The 16,697-nt window shown below is 55.8% G+C and overlaps 1 protein-coding gene across 2 annotated transcripts in view; it reads left to right on the top strand.

Moving 5' to 3' along the window:
• Nucleotides 1-16,090, top strand: part of Adgrb1 (adhesion G protein-coupled receptor B1) — a 69,949-nt gene extending 53,859 nt beyond the window's left edge. The window contains exons 22-31 of one of the 2 annotated variants that reach the window (XM_050145326.1): nucleotides 39-108; nucleotides 1,302-1,368; nucleotides 3,034-3,119; nucleotides 7,774-7,945; nucleotides 9,475-9,570; nucleotides 10,927-10,966; nucleotides 13,272-13,972; nucleotides 14,657-14,692; nucleotides 14,859-14,966; nucleotides 15,315-16,090. In XM_050145326.1, coding sequence (XP_050001283.1) covers nucleotides 39-108; nucleotides 1,302-1,368; nucleotides 3,034-3,119; nucleotides 7,774-7,945; nucleotides 9,475-9,570; nucleotides 10,927-10,966; nucleotides 13,272-13,972; nucleotides 14,657-14,692; nucleotides 14,859-14,966; nucleotides 15,315-15,512 — 1,574 coding nt within the window. In that variant the 3' untranslated portion in view covers nucleotides 15,513-16,090. Of the gene's footprint in view, nucleotides 1-38; nucleotides 109-1,301; nucleotides 1,369-3,033; nucleotides 3,120-7,773; nucleotides 7,946-9,474; nucleotides 9,571-10,926; nucleotides 10,982-13,271; nucleotides 13,973-14,656; nucleotides 14,693-14,858; nucleotides 14,967-15,314 lie in introns of both variants that reach the window. The other variant, XM_050145325.1, reaches the window with a different exon arrangement.
• The last annotated feature ends 607 nt before the right edge of the window (nucleotides 16,091-16,697 follow it).

The raw sequence follows: 16,697 nt of genomic DNA, 5'->3' as shown, positions 1-16,697 counted from the left end.
GGCCGGACTGACCACCCCTTCTTCTGGTCCTCTTCTAGGGCTCCCTGCACTGGTGGTGGCCATTTCCGTGGGATTCACCAAGGCCAAGGGGTACAGCACCATGAACTAGTGAGTTGGGCAGGCGGGCATGGCATAGCCTTCTGCAGACCCAGGAGATGCCCCACCTTGCTGGCCTAGGAGGGTGGGTCCTTAGGCAGCTCCCTCACTCCTAGGCAGTTAGGTCCTGTGGGCAGGGAGATGAAAAGAATGCCTGGGGCCTCCTGCTTCCTCATTTGGTGATCTTGATGGCCACAAACTTCTGGAGTCCTCACCCCCTTGTGTGCAAGTGTTGAGAAGAACGCCAGAGGACAGCAGACGCACCCTTGCTGTGGGCATTATAGGAATAGGACCCCAGGCTCAGGATGGGGCTAGAAAGAGGAAAAAAAAAAAACCCTGAGGGGTTAACTGGCTCACACTAGTCAGGCTCTGGGTGGGGATGGTGGCTGAAACCAGCACAGTGTGGGGGTAAGAGCAAACCTAAATTATTCTGGAGCCCCAGGGAGGTAGGTGGTAGGGCTCTGGAACCCCTGTATCTGAGCCATGTTGGAGACACTGATGCGGGATTCTGAAGAATGGAGAGGAGTGCATTGAGTAGCGTTGGCTAGAATGCCCAAGCCAGAGCTGGAGGCAAGCCTGCAGCATGCTGAGTATCCTCTATGGCAGTGATTCTCAACCTGTGGATCATAACCCGCACAAGTTCACACACAGATATCCTGCATATCAGATATTTACATTTCAACTCATAACAGTAGCAAAATTACAGTTACAAAGTAGCAAGGAAAATAGTTTTATGGCTGGGGTCACCATAACAGAAGGAACTGTATTAAAGGGCTGTAGCATTAGGAGGGTTGAGAATCACTGCTCTATGTGTTTGATCTCCTGTGGGTACCATGGATGGTGCCCAGGGGCTGATGAAGAGCTAGGCAAGTGAGCATAGGACTATTGACCTAGGCCAGGAACCTAATGTCAAGGAGGGCCTGCTAGAGACTCTGAGAAAGAATCAGAAAGGACCCCACTCACATAGGGCAGAGGGGAGCCCCAGGGCTTCTAAGAAGGCGTGCCCTATTCCGTGCCCTGGGTTATGCCTCCATTTGTAAGTGGAGGTAAGGTGGCTGCATGGGGGGACTCCTGGGGATCCAAACCAAAAACTTGTGCAAGTTTCCCTATTTCTTCTATAGTCACCCTGTTCATATACTTCCTCCTGACGCACTAGTTGCCTAGTGGGCACGGGGCTGGGTACTGACAGCTTGTCTCTTCCCCAGCTGCTGGCTCTCCCTGGAGGGGGGACTTCTGTATGCCTTCGTGGGACCAGCTGCTGCAGTTGTGCTGGTACTGACACAGCCCCTCCCCTCCCCTATCTCCCAAACTGGATCCCTGGGTCTTTATCTGCCCCGTGGCTGGCCTATGGGGGATGCTCGCCAGCTCCATTCATCCCGCTCCCCTTGCTCAGTGTGCTGCACTGTCCTCCTCTTACCTCCATGAGCATGACTTGTCTGGATGTTGGGCATTGATTATGTACCTGCCAGGAGGCCCTTGCAGGTTTGGTGAGTAACAGGGAGGTGGGGGACAGATGGACAGATGGACAGCTGTAGCTGCAGGGATTGAGCAGACATGGCCCAGGTCATGCATGTCCACCATAGCTGGCAGCCAAGAGCTAGGGCTGCTTGCTTCCTGGTGTCAGAGGGATGTTGCCTTTCCCTGGCCCTTCAATTGACATGCCCATTTGGAGAAGAGTCCAAAACTACAGCTGGAGACTGGCCCAAAGCCAGGAATGGCTTGGCTCAGCATGGGAGTAGATGCTCTCTCTCTAGTCCTTGTCTGCCTGTCTCACCCTCTGTCGGGGAAGGGTGGTCAGGGAGCTTGGTGCAAGTCAGTCTAGCAGACAGGTGACCCAGGAGCAACTGACCCTACAGAGTGCGAGCAGTGGGTCTGAGGAGAGTGTGTAGGTGGTAGAGAGTTGGATGACTGCCAGAATCCTTGTTCCTTACTCCTCAGAGGCACCCAAATGGAAGGCCAGATGAGCATCACTGGTCAGTGCCTCGGGGGGTGGCTGCCAACCAGTTGGGCTTAGGTGTTGTTTCAGAGCGGGCTCCAGGGTCTGCATGAGGGACGGTTGAGAAAAAAAGCTCCTACCCCTACTTGTCCTCATGTATCCAGGATCCTCTGCCCGGGCCACTCTTTCTGTGACAGCCAATCAGAGCCTGTTGCAGAAGGGTAGCCTGGCCTAGAAGGATACCTGCAACACAGCTGTATGGTCAGCAAGCTAGGAGGCAGGACTGCACCAGGAGACGGCCCTGTGTGTGGAATCCATAGAAATTGTCAGCCCCTGGGCCTCTGGGCATGATCCCTGGCACAAGAGTTTAGAGTGTCTCCCCACCTTGACCTTTACCCCTTAGGGCCAGGCCAAAGCCTTGGGGTCCTGGCAGCCTTTCTACAAAAAAGGAATTACCTAGGGGCTCTCAAGGATTCTCTTGGAGTGGGGATGATAAGTAAGATTTGAGCAAGGCCTTGTCCCTTGTCCCACATCCTGGCAGAGAGAGCCAAGGAGAGGCAAGGTGACAGGGACCCCAGGGCATGGAGACTGACTATGGACTTAGGAATGACTCTTAACCTTGTATAGTAATTTTGGCTAGGAGCTTAGAGATGCACCTGAGGCCCTAAGAAGCCCTCAGGAGGCACCCAGTGGAAATTGTTAGTGGGGTTGAGGGTTAGTGGGATTGGAGGAGATCAGGAACAAGGGGTGACCAAGATCAGCCCGTGAAACCATCCTTGGCCCTGGGCTAGGAGCTCACCATCATCAGGGGTCAGGGGAGGGGTGTTGGTGGTGTAGGGTACATTGAAGACAGGGCTCTGTATGGATCCGACTGGCCAGCACTGGGGTCTGAATTGTGGGGGCACATGAGTCACCCTTGGAGATCTATGGACATTCTGGGCATGGCCGTTGCTGATCTGGGCACCCTTGGGCTCTGGCCCACTCCTGCCTCTGCCCGGCAGGTGAACATGGTGATCGGAATCCTGGTGTTCAACAAGCTCGTGTCCAAGGACGGCATCACGGACAAGAAGCTGAAGGAGCGGGCAGGGTAGGCCCTGTGGCCCTGGCACCTTGCCCTTCTTGGCTGGAAAGACCCAGAGCCCACCCACCATTAAGTCCCAAATCCAGTCTGAAAGTTCAGGTGTCCTGGAACAGATTGGGAAACTGGGGCACAGAATCTAAAGGCTTTTTCTAGCCGGCCAGTCTCTGTTTTGCTCTGTCCCTCAGTTTCTTTATCAGACCTGTAACAAGATGGGACCCTATAGTGTCTCCAGAAACATTTCCAAGCTCATTTCTCAAAGAGAGCCCCCTCTGCTGGGCTCAGGCTGGTGGGAGGGCACCCCAGGCCCAAGTCTGGGAGTGCTCTCCCTGTCCCCTGAATCCCATAAGAGGCCTTGCCTGTCTGGTGCCTTCTTCACTGGAGGACAGCTAGGGACAGGTGGGACAATGCTCCTCCCACACTACTCAGGTACCTACTCTGTGAGTTGTCCTGGGAATGAGGATGACATGAGCGTCACTGCTGCCTCAGCTTAGGGACATTGGAGGGTCCTGCCCAGAGTTCTCCCTCTCCCACCTTCTACATCCTGCAGCTGGTGTACTGGTGTCTTTGTGGGGGTCCTACCCCTACCCCTCCCCTCTGTGCCTGTCTTGCTTGGTGTCTTTCTCTGTCTCTCACTGTCTCTCTTTTTCTGGTTCCTCCTTCTCTGCCCAGTGACTTCTCTGGGTGCATGGTTAGAGCCCTTACTTAAGTGGGCTGAGGGGACTCTGTCACTGTGCTGGGTGCTCTTCTGCCTCAGTCTTGCTGTCTACCCCAGAACAGTGGGCCCACATCAGAGTCTGAGCCTCACACACATGGGCTGAGCTGTGGCTGGAGTTGTAGGTGTGAAGGTTTCCTTGGACTTTGCAGCACTGGCCTGCTTGATTTGCTCTTAGAATAGCCACAAGGAAGCTGCCAGAGTAAACAGAAGTATAGGGAATGGGGAAAGTTGGGAGAGCTGGAATCAGACCCCAATTATGGGTGTCGTGAACCAATGTCTAGATGGGAAGGTGTACATAGATGCTGTGTGTACATGAACACAAATCCCTCCCCCCCCCACGTGCACGTGCGTGCGCGCGCGCACACACACACACACACACACACACACACACACACACACACACAGGGCTGCCATACAGCTCAGCCTATTTCTGCTGTCCTTGTGAGGCCTGCAGGTGGATCCTCCATGACCCAGAACATGTGGGAGGAGGAAGGATATCAAGGCCTCCGTCAGAGCTTGCTGCTCTCTACACTTAGTGACCAAGGCATGCCGTCAGTCAGCAGATGCTGGCAGTCTGCTGCCCATCTTGTTCCTTGCCCTAGGCTTGGGTCCCTTAGATGACAGAGCCTCAGGCTACCGTTTCTGCTCCTCGCCTCGCGGTTTCGAGGGAACCTGTTTGCTTTTGTTTCAGCCTTTGATTTCACTTGCAGTCAGCTGCCCGTGCCCCCCCTCGGGCGTGCCCTCACGTGTGCCGAGTGCGGAGTCCTCTCTGCTGCCGAAGCCACCTCCGACGCCACCAGTAACGCCATGTTAGTGCCCTGCTGCCACCTTGGAGCAGCCCTGCATGGGCTCTGCTCTCTCCTGAGTCACATTTGTTTGTTTTATGTTTTTCTTTCATTTCTTTCATTTCTGCCGTCCCCTCTGGATTTCCAAGGCAGCCATGCCCTCTACCTGCCCTCTGCCTGCAAGCTCGTCTCGCCCAACTCAAGGCCTGGTTGCTATGCAGCATATAAGACACTTGGGAGTCAAGGAGTGGGTCAGCTAAGGTATAGAGTGGGACTGAGTCCAAGGAGAGGTGGAGTGGGCCTGCACTGCTTCCTGCTGCTCCCTGACTTCCCCTAACAATGCTGGCCCAGAGCATGGCCTCAGCCCCCACCCCCACAAGACAAGTTGATAGGTGATAGAGTCACGTGAGTGTGTATATATGAGTGTTTGGCGGGGAGGGGGCAGGTAATGAACCTGTGCGCATCGCTCACATAGAAGAGTAGCTGGATATGTATACAGTATGTGTGTGCCACTGTGCATAGGGATGGTGCGTGTGTGGGAGTGGGTGTGCTTATAGATGTGCATAGAGGTTTCCATATGTGAGAGTTGCTGGGTGTGTGGACAGTGTGCTGCTTTGCATGGAGGTGCCCATGTGTAAGAGTGACTGGTATGTGTGCAGACAGGGGGAAGAAAGTGTGCAAGTGTGAACAGGTGAGTAGGTGTGAGTATGTGTGTGTGTGGATGATTGTTGTACCTGTAAGCATACAACTTTAAGAATGTACCTGGGCATAGACAAAGGTGTATGGATGTATGTTTAACTGAGATATGTTATCCCCAGTGGGTATGAATGTTGTGTGTCTGTGTGGGTACTCAGGAAGATACGGCCCTGGGAACAAGATACAAAGAACAAGGGATATTGAGCTCTGACTTGGCTGTGACAACATAGCTGTGTTCAGCATAGAAGGCATCTTATTTAGGTCCCTGCCTCCTTCAGGTCATAGCAGTAGCAGAGACCCCAAACACTAACCCTCTCAGGTCCTCATGCTCAATCTCTGAGTAGGCACTGGAGCCCAGGACTCTTGGTGCCTCAAGCAGATATGAGAGCCAGGTTATGCTGGACGGGTAAGGGGATGTACATGGTATAGGACCCAACCAAGAGAGTAGCCTGTTCCGATGCTGGGCCCACACTGCTGTGAGCCCCAATGACCACTTTTTGGATCAGCAGTCTTTCTGGGTGGAGTGCAGAAGAACTCGGGTCCAGCCTGAGCTAAACAACTGAATCCTGGAATCTTAAAGGTCAGGCAGCAGCTGGAGGTGGTGACACCAAGGTCTCCAGAACTCTTTTGGTGATCTGGGGTATCTGAGTCTCTAGGGAGCTTGTGACTCCTCTTCCTCTAGGTTCCTGGGGAAGTGATTTGGAAACTGGTGGACTGGAGGAGACAGAAATGGCAGGGCTGACCTTGTGGGAAAACAAGGGATCTCTGCTGATGGGGAGCCCTGTTCCTGCACCAGACACAGGTGACATGAGGTGTCAGGGGTCCCTGCTCAAAGAACGTCTGCTTTGAAGGGAAGGGAAGGGGTTACTGGGCTCAGTGCTGTGGTGGAAACAAGGCTAGAGCTGAGAGTGGCCCCACCAGTGACAGGAAGTCATTCACCAGAGGGCCAGCCTGCCATTGTTCTGTTCTAGCTTCAGGGACAGGACAGACTGGGGTTGGGAGGGGGAGATACTTCTGCAGCCATGAGGGAGGGAGGTGGAGTAGCTGTCAATTTGCAGGGAGACTCCACACCGTCCTCAGCTCCAAAAGTATGGGTGGGGTTAGCAGGGAACCAGGAGTTGGGGCTTTGTGCCTCCCGTGGGATTCCCTCTAAGAAGGGGGTGATAGGTTGTATAGTGACTGGAAATGGAGACTGAGGTACAGTTTAGGAGCCCACGCTTCAGGGCATTGAGGGAAAGGTGGGTCATCAAGATGATTCCTGGTTTGGGCCTGAGCTGGGGAGGGTGAGCCGACAGAGATCTGGGCGGGGCTGAGAAAGCCAGTCCTGAGTGCCCTGGCTACAGGTGGCTGCTATCATGTTCGCCAAGTGATGACAGCTGTGGCTGGGGGCAGGAAGCTCCCTGGGGTCAGCATAGCATGGCTTCATGAGGCACAAAGGTAGGCCTGGAAGAGGCCGTGGTAAAGGGCTACTGTGGCCTGAGATGTGACCTCAGAGGCCAGAGAGGTGAAGGTGGTTGTGCCCTTACAAGGCCAGACCCCAAATAGGACTCCCGCCAGGGCTATACTCTGGTTTGGTAAGAGTTTGGGGGATCCTCTGCCCAACTGGTTTCTCCCATAAGGCATGCTTTTCTAGATCCCACTCCGTGTTCAGTCCCCTTCTCCCATCTGCTCCTTTGTGGGGGACAGTATGACCCCAAGAGAGAAGGAATAAGTGATCCCCATGTCCACCTGACTCCTGGAAAGGATGGGATATAGACAAGTCACAGTGGCTCCTGGGAAGCACAACAGTGCTGAGGCTGGGACAAGGCACAGTTCTCAAGCAGTCACATGTCCCATGGCCTCAAAGCAGCAGCATGTCCCCACCTGAGCATGGGGGAAAGCTCGGTGGTTGCAGGCCAGATACTGATGGAGGGGATGGAAGGCTCAGGCTGCTAGGCTCCCTAGGCCAGCCAGGTGCCAAAGGTAGGGGTGGCTCAGATTGGGGCCACAGGAGAGCACTGAGACTCAGGAGGTGAGCTGCAGCCCCGGAAGAGGAAGAACACCCTTTGTGTCTGTTCTGTCTGTCTTGGTCTCTTCTCTGACCCTCTGGCCTTGTCCAACTGTCCACTGTCTGTCCTGTCTCTCCCTCACAGTTTCTCTCTCTCCTTCTGTTAGTACTTCCCAAGACTCCTGTCTCCCACAGCCATCTTGTATTGCAGTTGGGGCCCTGGGTCTTAGGGTCCAGGGCTCAGGGCCTGGAAGATGGAATCAGGGGCTACCTTGCTCCGAGCATCTCTCCCGTCCCTCTGCCCTTCCTGTCTGTCACCCTTCTGTCACCTCCTGGACAGGGTCCAAGTTCTTTCCCAAAGAGCTCCTCTATTTTGCTGGGTCCCTTGCAAGCCCTCAGGCCTGGGGATTGGGGAAAGGGGTGTTCTCAGGAGAGGTGGAGCGCCCACGGGGCCGCCCTGACGCCCTCCATCCCCAGGGCCTCCCTGTGGAGCTCCTGCGTGGTGCTGCCGCTGCTAGCGCTGACCTGGATGTCCGCCGTGCTTGCTGTCACCGACCGCCGCTCCGCCCTCTTCCAGATCCTCTTTGCTGTCTTTGACTCACTGGAGGGTTTCGTCATCGTGATGGTCCACTGTATTCTGCGCAGAGAGGTGGGCGCCCTGGGCCTGGGATCTACCTGTGTCCTCTTGAGGTGAACCTGTGCCCAGCATGTAGCCAGGGTTGCTGGGAATGGCTTCCCTTTAGGGGATAGTTTATTTTTAAAGATAGTTCATCTGCTATGGGAGGTCTGTGGCTGACAGGGCAAAGGAGGAGAGCCAGTACTCAGTGTTTGTAGCATTTTCTGAACCTTTTCGAAGGTGAAAACATGAGGTTCCTATCCAACTATGTCCGGATGGCCACCAGCAGGAGACAATAAAGAGACTGAGAGGCTGTCCTGATCTCAGAGAGGCTGCACAGTGGACGGAAGTGCGTCTTACCTCATCAGACCAACTTCTGCTCCAGATAGAGTCAGGACATGGCTGGGGGCTAGAAATAGCCTGCTGCCTCCATTCTTCCCAGAATGTTCTAGACTGCTGCCAAGGGATCTGTACTGCAGCAGGTACAAGAGGAAAAAGCCCCCTGTAGCCGCAAGAACCAGGGACCTCAGTGGACAGAAGAGCCTGGGCTGGCAGGGCAGTGGTGAGGTCAGATGCTGCTGATCCTCTAGGGAGGCTCCTGAGGAGCACCCTGAGAAAGAGGGCTGCCTGAATTTGCAAAGGTATTTGTGAGGATATCACAAAGCCTGTGCCCACCTTCCTGCTTCCGGTGCTAGTCATGTGTCACTCATTTGTGGGAAGCTACCTTGCAGCCCCATTGCAGCGCACAGGGAAGAGTGGCTTCTGAGCCCTGCCCCTTGCCCTGGCTGCCTGAGCACTGCATCCACACTCTCAGCTGCCCTGCCCTCCAGGTGCCTTGACTTGTAACGCACGGGCAGGTGAAGTCTAGCCTCGTATTGTAAGGCCACTGATCTGCACTAAAGTCACACTCTTGCCCTCCGCTCCTCCCTCAGTGTTCTGGCTTCTTCAGCCAGCTGACACTCCAGGAAGGTTAACAGGGCAGATGTCAGCAGCAGAGCAGAGCATCCCACTAAGATGTGGCCCTAGGACTGGCATCCTCACAAAGCCTTGTCAGGAAGCTGAGATGTGACCTATAGCCAGAGGGCTCACAACTCCATGTTGGGTAGGGTGAGCACATGAAGCCCCCTCCAACCCTTGTGTATGGTTCCCGCTGCAGGTCTCAGCACCTCCCTGCTGGCTCCAGAGCCTGGATTTCAGGATAGTGTTTGATCCTGCGTCCTTCCTCATACTGATTCTATTATCCTGGGTGATGAGCCACCTTCTTCGACTTTTCTTGCTGAAATGTATGCTGGCCTTGTGGCTGGTCTTAGCCTTGTCCATCCAGCCTGCAGTCAGGATGGGTTCTGGGGTACTGACTGGCCCTGAAGCCAGGTACCTGCGTTAGGCTAATGTTCTTACAGTGACCTCCAGCCAGTGGAGTCTGCAGCTCCTTCCCAGCATCAGAAACTCCAAATGTCTTCATCTTACATCCTCTCTCTGCACTGCCGTGCTACAAGGAGGCTTCTTGCAGAGGGTGCCATGTGGGGTCTTGACTCTCTGCTGACACGCTTCCCCTCCTCCAGGTTCAGGATGCCGTGAAGTGCCGTGTGGTGGACCGCCAAGAGGAGGGCAACGGGGACTCAGGGGGCTCCTTCCAGAATGGCCACGCGCAGCTCATGGTAGGACTGATTGCCTGGGAATGTAAGCTCTAGGTTCTCCCTGTGCCCAGAGTTCTTCTGGACCCTTGTAGCCCTATTAGGTGAACTCTGAGCCCAAGTTGAAATCCTTAATCCAGGGTTTTGAGCTGGGAAAGGCTGTTGGTGAGTTGGGTGGTGAGTTGGGTGGGGGCTGGTGTGCTTCCTTGCCTTCTTCAAAGCTGGCCCATCCAGAACTGTGCACAAGCTAACTGTGAGTTTACCCATACTGACTGCTTCAACTATGGGATCTAGGCATAGTAACTTCTGAGCAGAGCCCTGGGCTCTGGCTGGCCAGCTCCTCGCCCCTCTGGCATCACCTGTGTGTTGTCCCAGATGTCCTGTACCCCAGGGGTGAGACACTGGGGAGCATCTCCAAGTGGTGTCTACACAGGGCCAACCCTCTGGGTCTCTGCCACCATCTAGAGGGAACAGGTGTCAGCTGGAAAGGTACTTTGTCGTTTGGGGACACAGCTTTCCCTCCTCTTGATGTTTCTCCTGGCCTGACCTCTGACCTCAGGGGAAGACTGCCACCTTCCCAGCATCCTGGCTCCTGCATTTCAGGGAAAGACCTCCAGTTTGAGATTAAAGGCCAGACTGACCCCCCTGGAGCCCTGTGGCCTCTGGATGGGTCTTCTAGACCCAAGCTCCTAAGGTGGTCCTGGGTCACCACTATGGCCTCCCCAGCTGCTGTCCTCAGAGATGCAGTGGGGACCATGTTTCTGCTCTAGGGGAGGCTGGTGCTGGCCCAGGTCTGTGTCTGTCCCATGCTGTCTGTCTTGGATGGAATGGCAGAGGCTCTGGAAGCCCTGGCAGCTGCATGGCTTTGGGGGAGCATGGCCAGAGGGGCAGAGGCCGGCTGCTCCGTGATGCCTTGGAGGGAGAGGACGCATGGTTGATGCACGCACACACAGGCAGACACAAACACATGCATGGAGAAACGTGCATATGCTCCTTCACATAAATGCATAGTGAACTCTGACTCATGTGTGAGTCATACACACAATACTCCTCTCAACATACATGTTCACGCTCACACAGTACAGTCCTCTGCCCTCACAAAGGCACATGTACCACGAGCACACAGAAACACGACCACACATGCATGTGAATGCTGACAGACACATCCATGCTTGCATAGACAAGCATACAGATGCATGGCCACTTCATGTGGCCCTTGGACTAATAATGTGAGCTGGGGTTCTTGGTGACAATATCAGCATACTTGTGACCTCTGAGGTGTGGGTATGGCTTTGGTGGCTCCCTTCCTACTACCCTGCAGGTTGCAACCCCACCAGCTTCAGCCTTACCCTCATCTTGCCCTTGGTCTCTGTCTTGCAGACTGACTTTGAGAAGGATGTGGATCTGGCCTGTAGATCAGGTGAGCGCCTGACAGGTGAGAGCCATGGTGGCCAGTCGGCCCATCTGCTTCTTTCTTTATTCCCAGCATCTGTGTGCCCTACCTGTCCCCATCCCACGCCCGCTGCCACATGGCCCAGCCTGGGCTCCATCCCCTGCCCCCCGCCAAGTCTTCAGGAATCCTATGGGTGTGAGCCCCAGAAAGCTGCTGTGGAGCCCATGCTGGGCTGGGACCATCTTTGGTACCCCTTCACTTGTCTGTCTGTCCCTTTTCCCCTCATAGGCCACTTCTGTGTGAAACCCTGCCCTGCTCCTGCCTCTGCCCATACACTCCATTGTCACCTGCCCCTACCTGCCCTCCCTCAAGCACCTGTGTTCTGTGTTGTCTTCGTTTCTTCATTGTTAACTTGGGGTGGAGGAGGGGCAGGTTGCACTTTGAGAATGGGAGACTTCAGTAGGGGGAGGAAAGAAAGGGATAGGACCTGCTACTGGGACCCTAGGCTAATGCTGAGCTTCCAAGGTCAAGAAGGGACTCAGTGTCTCCCCATGTTGCCAGTGTCAGGTCATAGTATCTGAGGACCAGGAGCCAGGGCAATAGCAGACAATCTCTGGCTATGGAGGTGCCATCTGGCTTTACTCCATCTGTTTCCCAAGTGAGCATTGTCAGCTGCTGCCTGGGTGGGATTCTTTGAGGAGATAACCTTGGGATGGGGTAGAGAAGTCCTTCCCTGGTCTTCGGTGATCCAGCTCCACAGCCTAACCAAGATATGACCCCAGCCGTGGGGGTCGGGTGCTGGCCCACCCTGTTGGTATGCTCTGGGCTCCCTGTGCCCAGCGCTGTGCCTTATAGAGCACAAGGTGCTGTGGGCTGAATGTAGCTGATGGTACATGATAGTGTAGCATGTATCATTACATGCTAGGTGTCCATGATAGGCAGAGTCCCTGCTGGGAGAGGTTGGGATGAGCTATGTGCAGGCTGAGGAGGTCCTTGCGATGGTGTTGACCTTTGGAGATGGGCATACAGATTGGTAGAAAAGATGGCTAGTCTACTGCTGGGGTGTTGGGGAAGGGCTGGAAGAGGACAGTGCTGGGTGTCTCGGTCACTGTTCTATTGCCGTGAAGAGACACCTTGGCCAAGGCAGCTCTTATGAAAGAAAGCTAGTTGCGGGCTTACCTACAGTTTCAGAGTTTTAGTCCATGATCATGGTGGGGAGCATGGTGACATGCAAGCAGGCGCTGGAGCAGTAGCTGAGAGCTACGTCATGATCCATCGGCCAAGAGACTGGGCATGGGATGGCTTTTGGAACCTCAAAGTGCACCCCCAGTGTCATACTTCCTCCAGCAAGGCCACACCTCCCGATCCTTTTCAAACTGTACCACTCCCTGGTGTCTAAGCATTCAAATATGACCTATGGGGGCCATTCTTATTTAAACTGCCATGCCGGCTGATAGTCTGGAAGAGCCAAAGGTTGTCATTGAAGGTGAGCTGGGAGTGGGGGACCTTTGGCCTGAGAAACTAGGATGTTGTGAATGACCATAATTGATGAGATGGCAAGACCTGCTGATGGGCTCCAAGGCTGGGCTAGATGTGACCAGAACAGTGTGCAGACCTGGGCCGAGCTTCCTAAGAAGGGGGTGTGACCTTGCTCTAGAGAGTGCCCAGGAGAAACCAGCGTGCACGGCTGCCTTGGATCAGAGCTAGTCTGGTACTCTACTGGCCAGTGGGGCTAAGCCGATGCACGAGTGACAGGTGGGGTGTATGATGAGCTGGAACCTACGGCAGATGTTCTACGTTTGGGATAACTATCCCAAGAGAGGTGGACGGGTGGGGACTTCAGGAAGGACTTTTTCAAGGCGGAGGGACGACCAAGGGCAGGAGAGCCCTTCATAGGGGTTGAGCTCATGTGCCAGGTCTCTTGGTCCTTGGGGCTGATGTGCCTATGGCAAGCACAACCTCCCAGCAAGGACTTGTGTGCTCTGAGTACTACAGGGGAGCCTGGACTCAATAGAGGAAGCTGTTCCTGTGCTTTCCAGCAGAGGGCCCCCTTGCTTGCCTTTCAGAATTGCCGTGAAGGGCTGTGTATGAGTGACTGTCTTTGGTTGTCGTGGGAGACAGGCAGACACACTCACGGGCCAGCCTCATTGGAAAAGGCAAAGGAACTTTCTGGCTGTCCAAGTGCCAGCATGGGTGGGGTGGGTGTCAGGGCTGGTGTGGGTCAAGACCAGGGCAGCAGTATTGGCCAGGCTGAGCCCCTGCTGCTGCAGACCAACCTCACCGCTCTGATGCCCTCTTCCTGTCTGCTGTTTTTTCCGATGCTCCCCATTAGTACTGAATAAAGACATCGCAGCCTGCCGCACAGCCACCATCACAGGCACCTTCAAGCGGCCATCACTGCCTGAAGAGGAGAAGCTCAAGCTGGCCAAGGGCCCACCCCCCACCTTCAACAGCCTGCCAGCTAATGTGTCCAAGCTGCACCTGCACGGTTCACCCCGCTACCCCGGTGGGCCACTGCCCGACTTCCCCAACCACTCCCTCACCCTCAAAAAGGACAAGGCCCCTAAGTCTTCCTTTATTGGAGATGGGGACATCTTCAAGAAACTGGACTCAGAGCTGAGCCGGGCTCAGGAGAAGGCTCTGGACACGAGCTACGTGATCCTGCCCACGGCCACGGCCACACTCCGGCCCAAACCCAAGGAGGAACCCAAGTACAGCATCAACATTGACCAGATGCCCCAAACCCGCCTCATCCACCTCAGCATGGCGCCTGATGCCAGCTTCCCCACCCGCAGCCCACCTGCCCGGGAGCCCCCAGGTGGTGCGCCCCCTGAGGTGCCCCCTGCCCAGCCCCCACCACCTCCACCTCCACCACCCCCTCCACCCCAGCAGCCCCTACCCCCACCACCCACCCTGGAGCCTGCACCCCCCAGCCTAGGGGATACAGGGGAGCCTGCGGCCCACCCAGGGCCCAGTTCAGGTGCTGGGACCAAGAATGAAAACGTGGCCACCCTATCAGTGAGCTCCCTGGAGGTGAGGGTGGTTCGGAGTCTGCAGAGCAGAGATGGGGGAACCCCCAGACAAGGGCTGAGGGCATGTCAGAAGTGGGTAGGGCTAGCCCAGGGCCAGAATCTTTATGTACTCAAGCCCATTTCACAGAGCGATAGTCTCTGTGGCTAGCCTAGTGCTTGTGCCCTGGAGCCTTGTTCAGCCCTTAGGACATGGGCTTGAGGTCAGGATGGGACCCTTGGGGAGTCCCTACCCCCCAAGGATTTGCCACCATCTAGCTTTCAACCTCTTAGGTGCAGCTAGCACCTTGAGTTCACTTTTAGGGGTTCAGCCTTGTAGCCCCAAGATCAGCTCTCCTTAACCTGTGTAGCCTGGCTAAGCTGGACCTTTTAGAGGGTGGACAAGGCCTGGAACAGGGAGGGGAGACCTCACCGCACACAGAGAACTTGGGGTAGCATTGGAGTAAGGACTCTGAGACCCCACCCACATTTCATCATTGTCAGGGGTTTCCCAGAGCACACCCTCTGGGCCCAGAGCTGGACCTGTATCCCAAGGGAACAGGCGACCTTGGGTTCTTCATAGACTCTCAGCATGAACCCTAAAGGCAGGCTGGTGTTTCCCCAAATGTCAAGCAGGAGGGCCTGGACATGTGGTCTAGGCAATTTTAGGGAACTTAATATCCATGCACACAATCCCTTTGTCCTGCAGCGGCGGAAATCACGGTATGCAGAACTGGACTTCGAGGTAAGTGCAGATGCCTCTGGACAGACAGGCTGGGTACTAGGGCCTTTTCAGCAAGTGGGAGCTGGGGAAGGGCTCGAGGTCAGAGCCCAGGGACCAACAGCAGGTGGGACAAGGGGGTGGCTGTGGATGCCCATCCTGGCTCAGGACCCGTGGCCCCAACCCACAGAAGATCATGCACACACGGAAGCGACACCAGGACATGTTCCAGGACCTGAACCGGAAGCTGCAGCACGCGGCTGAGAAGGAGAAGGAAGTACCAGGCGTGGACAGCAAGGTCAGAAGGGTGGGCTCTCTTCCAACCACCACCAATCTCCCTTCCTTCTCAGCCTCACTCCCTGGAGTCTTCCCTGTGACGGCTGCCCCCTCTCAGATGTGCACAGGGCAGGGCAGGAGGATCCTGAGCCTGGCCCTGCCTTGTAGGTTCCAGACTGTCCATTCCCACAGCACTGACCCTGACCCCATCATGGGAGCTGCAGCTCCTGCCAAAACTGGGGTGGTGGGATGCAGGGGTTGCTGCTCTTTGGGAATCCCTCCCTCAGAGCCCTCCTCTCTCTCTTCCCTTCTGTCCCATGGATTCAATCCCATTTGCTCCTGCTCTGCCTGCACTGCTGACATCGAGTAGCCAGAGAAACAGCAGACTCCCAACAAGAGGGCCTGGGAGAGCCTCCGCAAGCCCCATGGGACGCCCGCCTGGGTGAAGAAGGAGCTGGAGCCACTGCCCCCTTCTCCACTGGAGCTTCGGAGTGTGGAGTGGGAGAAGGCGGGTGCCACCATCCCACTGGTTGGCCAGGACATCATTGACCTCCAGACCGAGGTCTGAGCGGGCGGGCGGTGGCCCCGCACCGGGCCAGCAGGTGGGATGCTGCTCTACCCGCTCCACCATAGGACGGGCACAGATGCGCTCGCGGTGGCGGGCCGGGTCCAGCCCCGGCCTCAGGGCACTCAGAGACGGCCAGACAGAGGGCCCGCGGTGCTGGGACCAGAGCCAGACACAGGACAGGAGGTGGCATGGCCCGTGGGCACAGGGCTCAAGAGGCCAGGTGGTGCCTCAGACTCTGCCCTCCTTGGGCAAGCCCGGACAGGCAGGCGGGCGGCTGTGGACATGGACAGGCCTGGTGTGGCCAGCGTCCCCAGGATGCCCACCTCAGCCACCACTGCAGAGGACTGCCTGTGGCCCGCCAGCCTGGCTCCGTTTTTTAGACACCCCTACCCCTTGGGAAGCAGCCAGACACCCCCACTCCCTTCCAGGACCCTGGGCCCCTCCCAGACCCAGGCAGAGAGCATGGTCCTGACCCAGAGCCCCGGGGGCAGGACTGAGACCACTCTGGAAAGGAGTGGCGTGGGGAATCTATTTTTTCTCTCCTTTTCTTTTCTTCAATAAAAAGAATTAAAAACCCAGTGCTTTGTGGTCTATTCCTTCTTAGCAACAGCCTGGGCCCATTCAGCGGCAGTGGGGCTGCTCCTGCCCTGCATGCCTACCCATGACCCTCCTTCCCCCACCCTGCCCTGCCTTGGGTGCCTGCCCTCTAAGGGGTCCCTTGAGGCTGACTTACCTCAGTTCTCCACCCCAGAAACATTGGACTCCCTGGCTTCTGAGTCACCTGGAAAGACAGAGTTAACAGGTAGTGATTTTAAAAACAACCTGAATGGTGAAAGGAGACACAATGTGTGGAGCTGGAGTCTAGGGTCCTCCTCTTACCTGCAGCCTGCCTGAGCCCGTCTTGGACAGGCCTGCACCACTGTTCTGTTCAGCCCAGTACTGACTGCCTCTGTCCATCACTAAATACTTCCTGTCCCCAGGCCATGGTGATGAATGTGGGAGGGAAATGTGTCATGGTCAGATCTCCAGAGACCTAACCACCAGTGAGCCACCTTCCCTGATGGTATCCCAAATTCAGCATTCTTGCAATTCCCATCACTTCCAGCAGGGGGCAGCCTAAGCCACTCAAACCCAACTCTGGGACTGCACAAACCTGAACCTTTGCAGACAGAACCTTCAGGTCTC

This window comes from Alexandromys fortis, unplaced genomic scaffold (assembly GCF_014885135.2).
Source record: "Alexandromys fortis isolate MF-2015 unplaced genomic scaffold, M_Fortis_MF-2015_v1.1 scaffold_2_1_26212458, whole genome shotgun sequence".
Taxonomy (NCBI): domain Eukaryota; kingdom Metazoa; phylum Chordata; class Mammalia; order Rodentia; family Cricetidae; genus Alexandromys; species Alexandromys fortis.
This window is presented reverse-complemented; position numbering and strand designations above follow the sequence as displayed.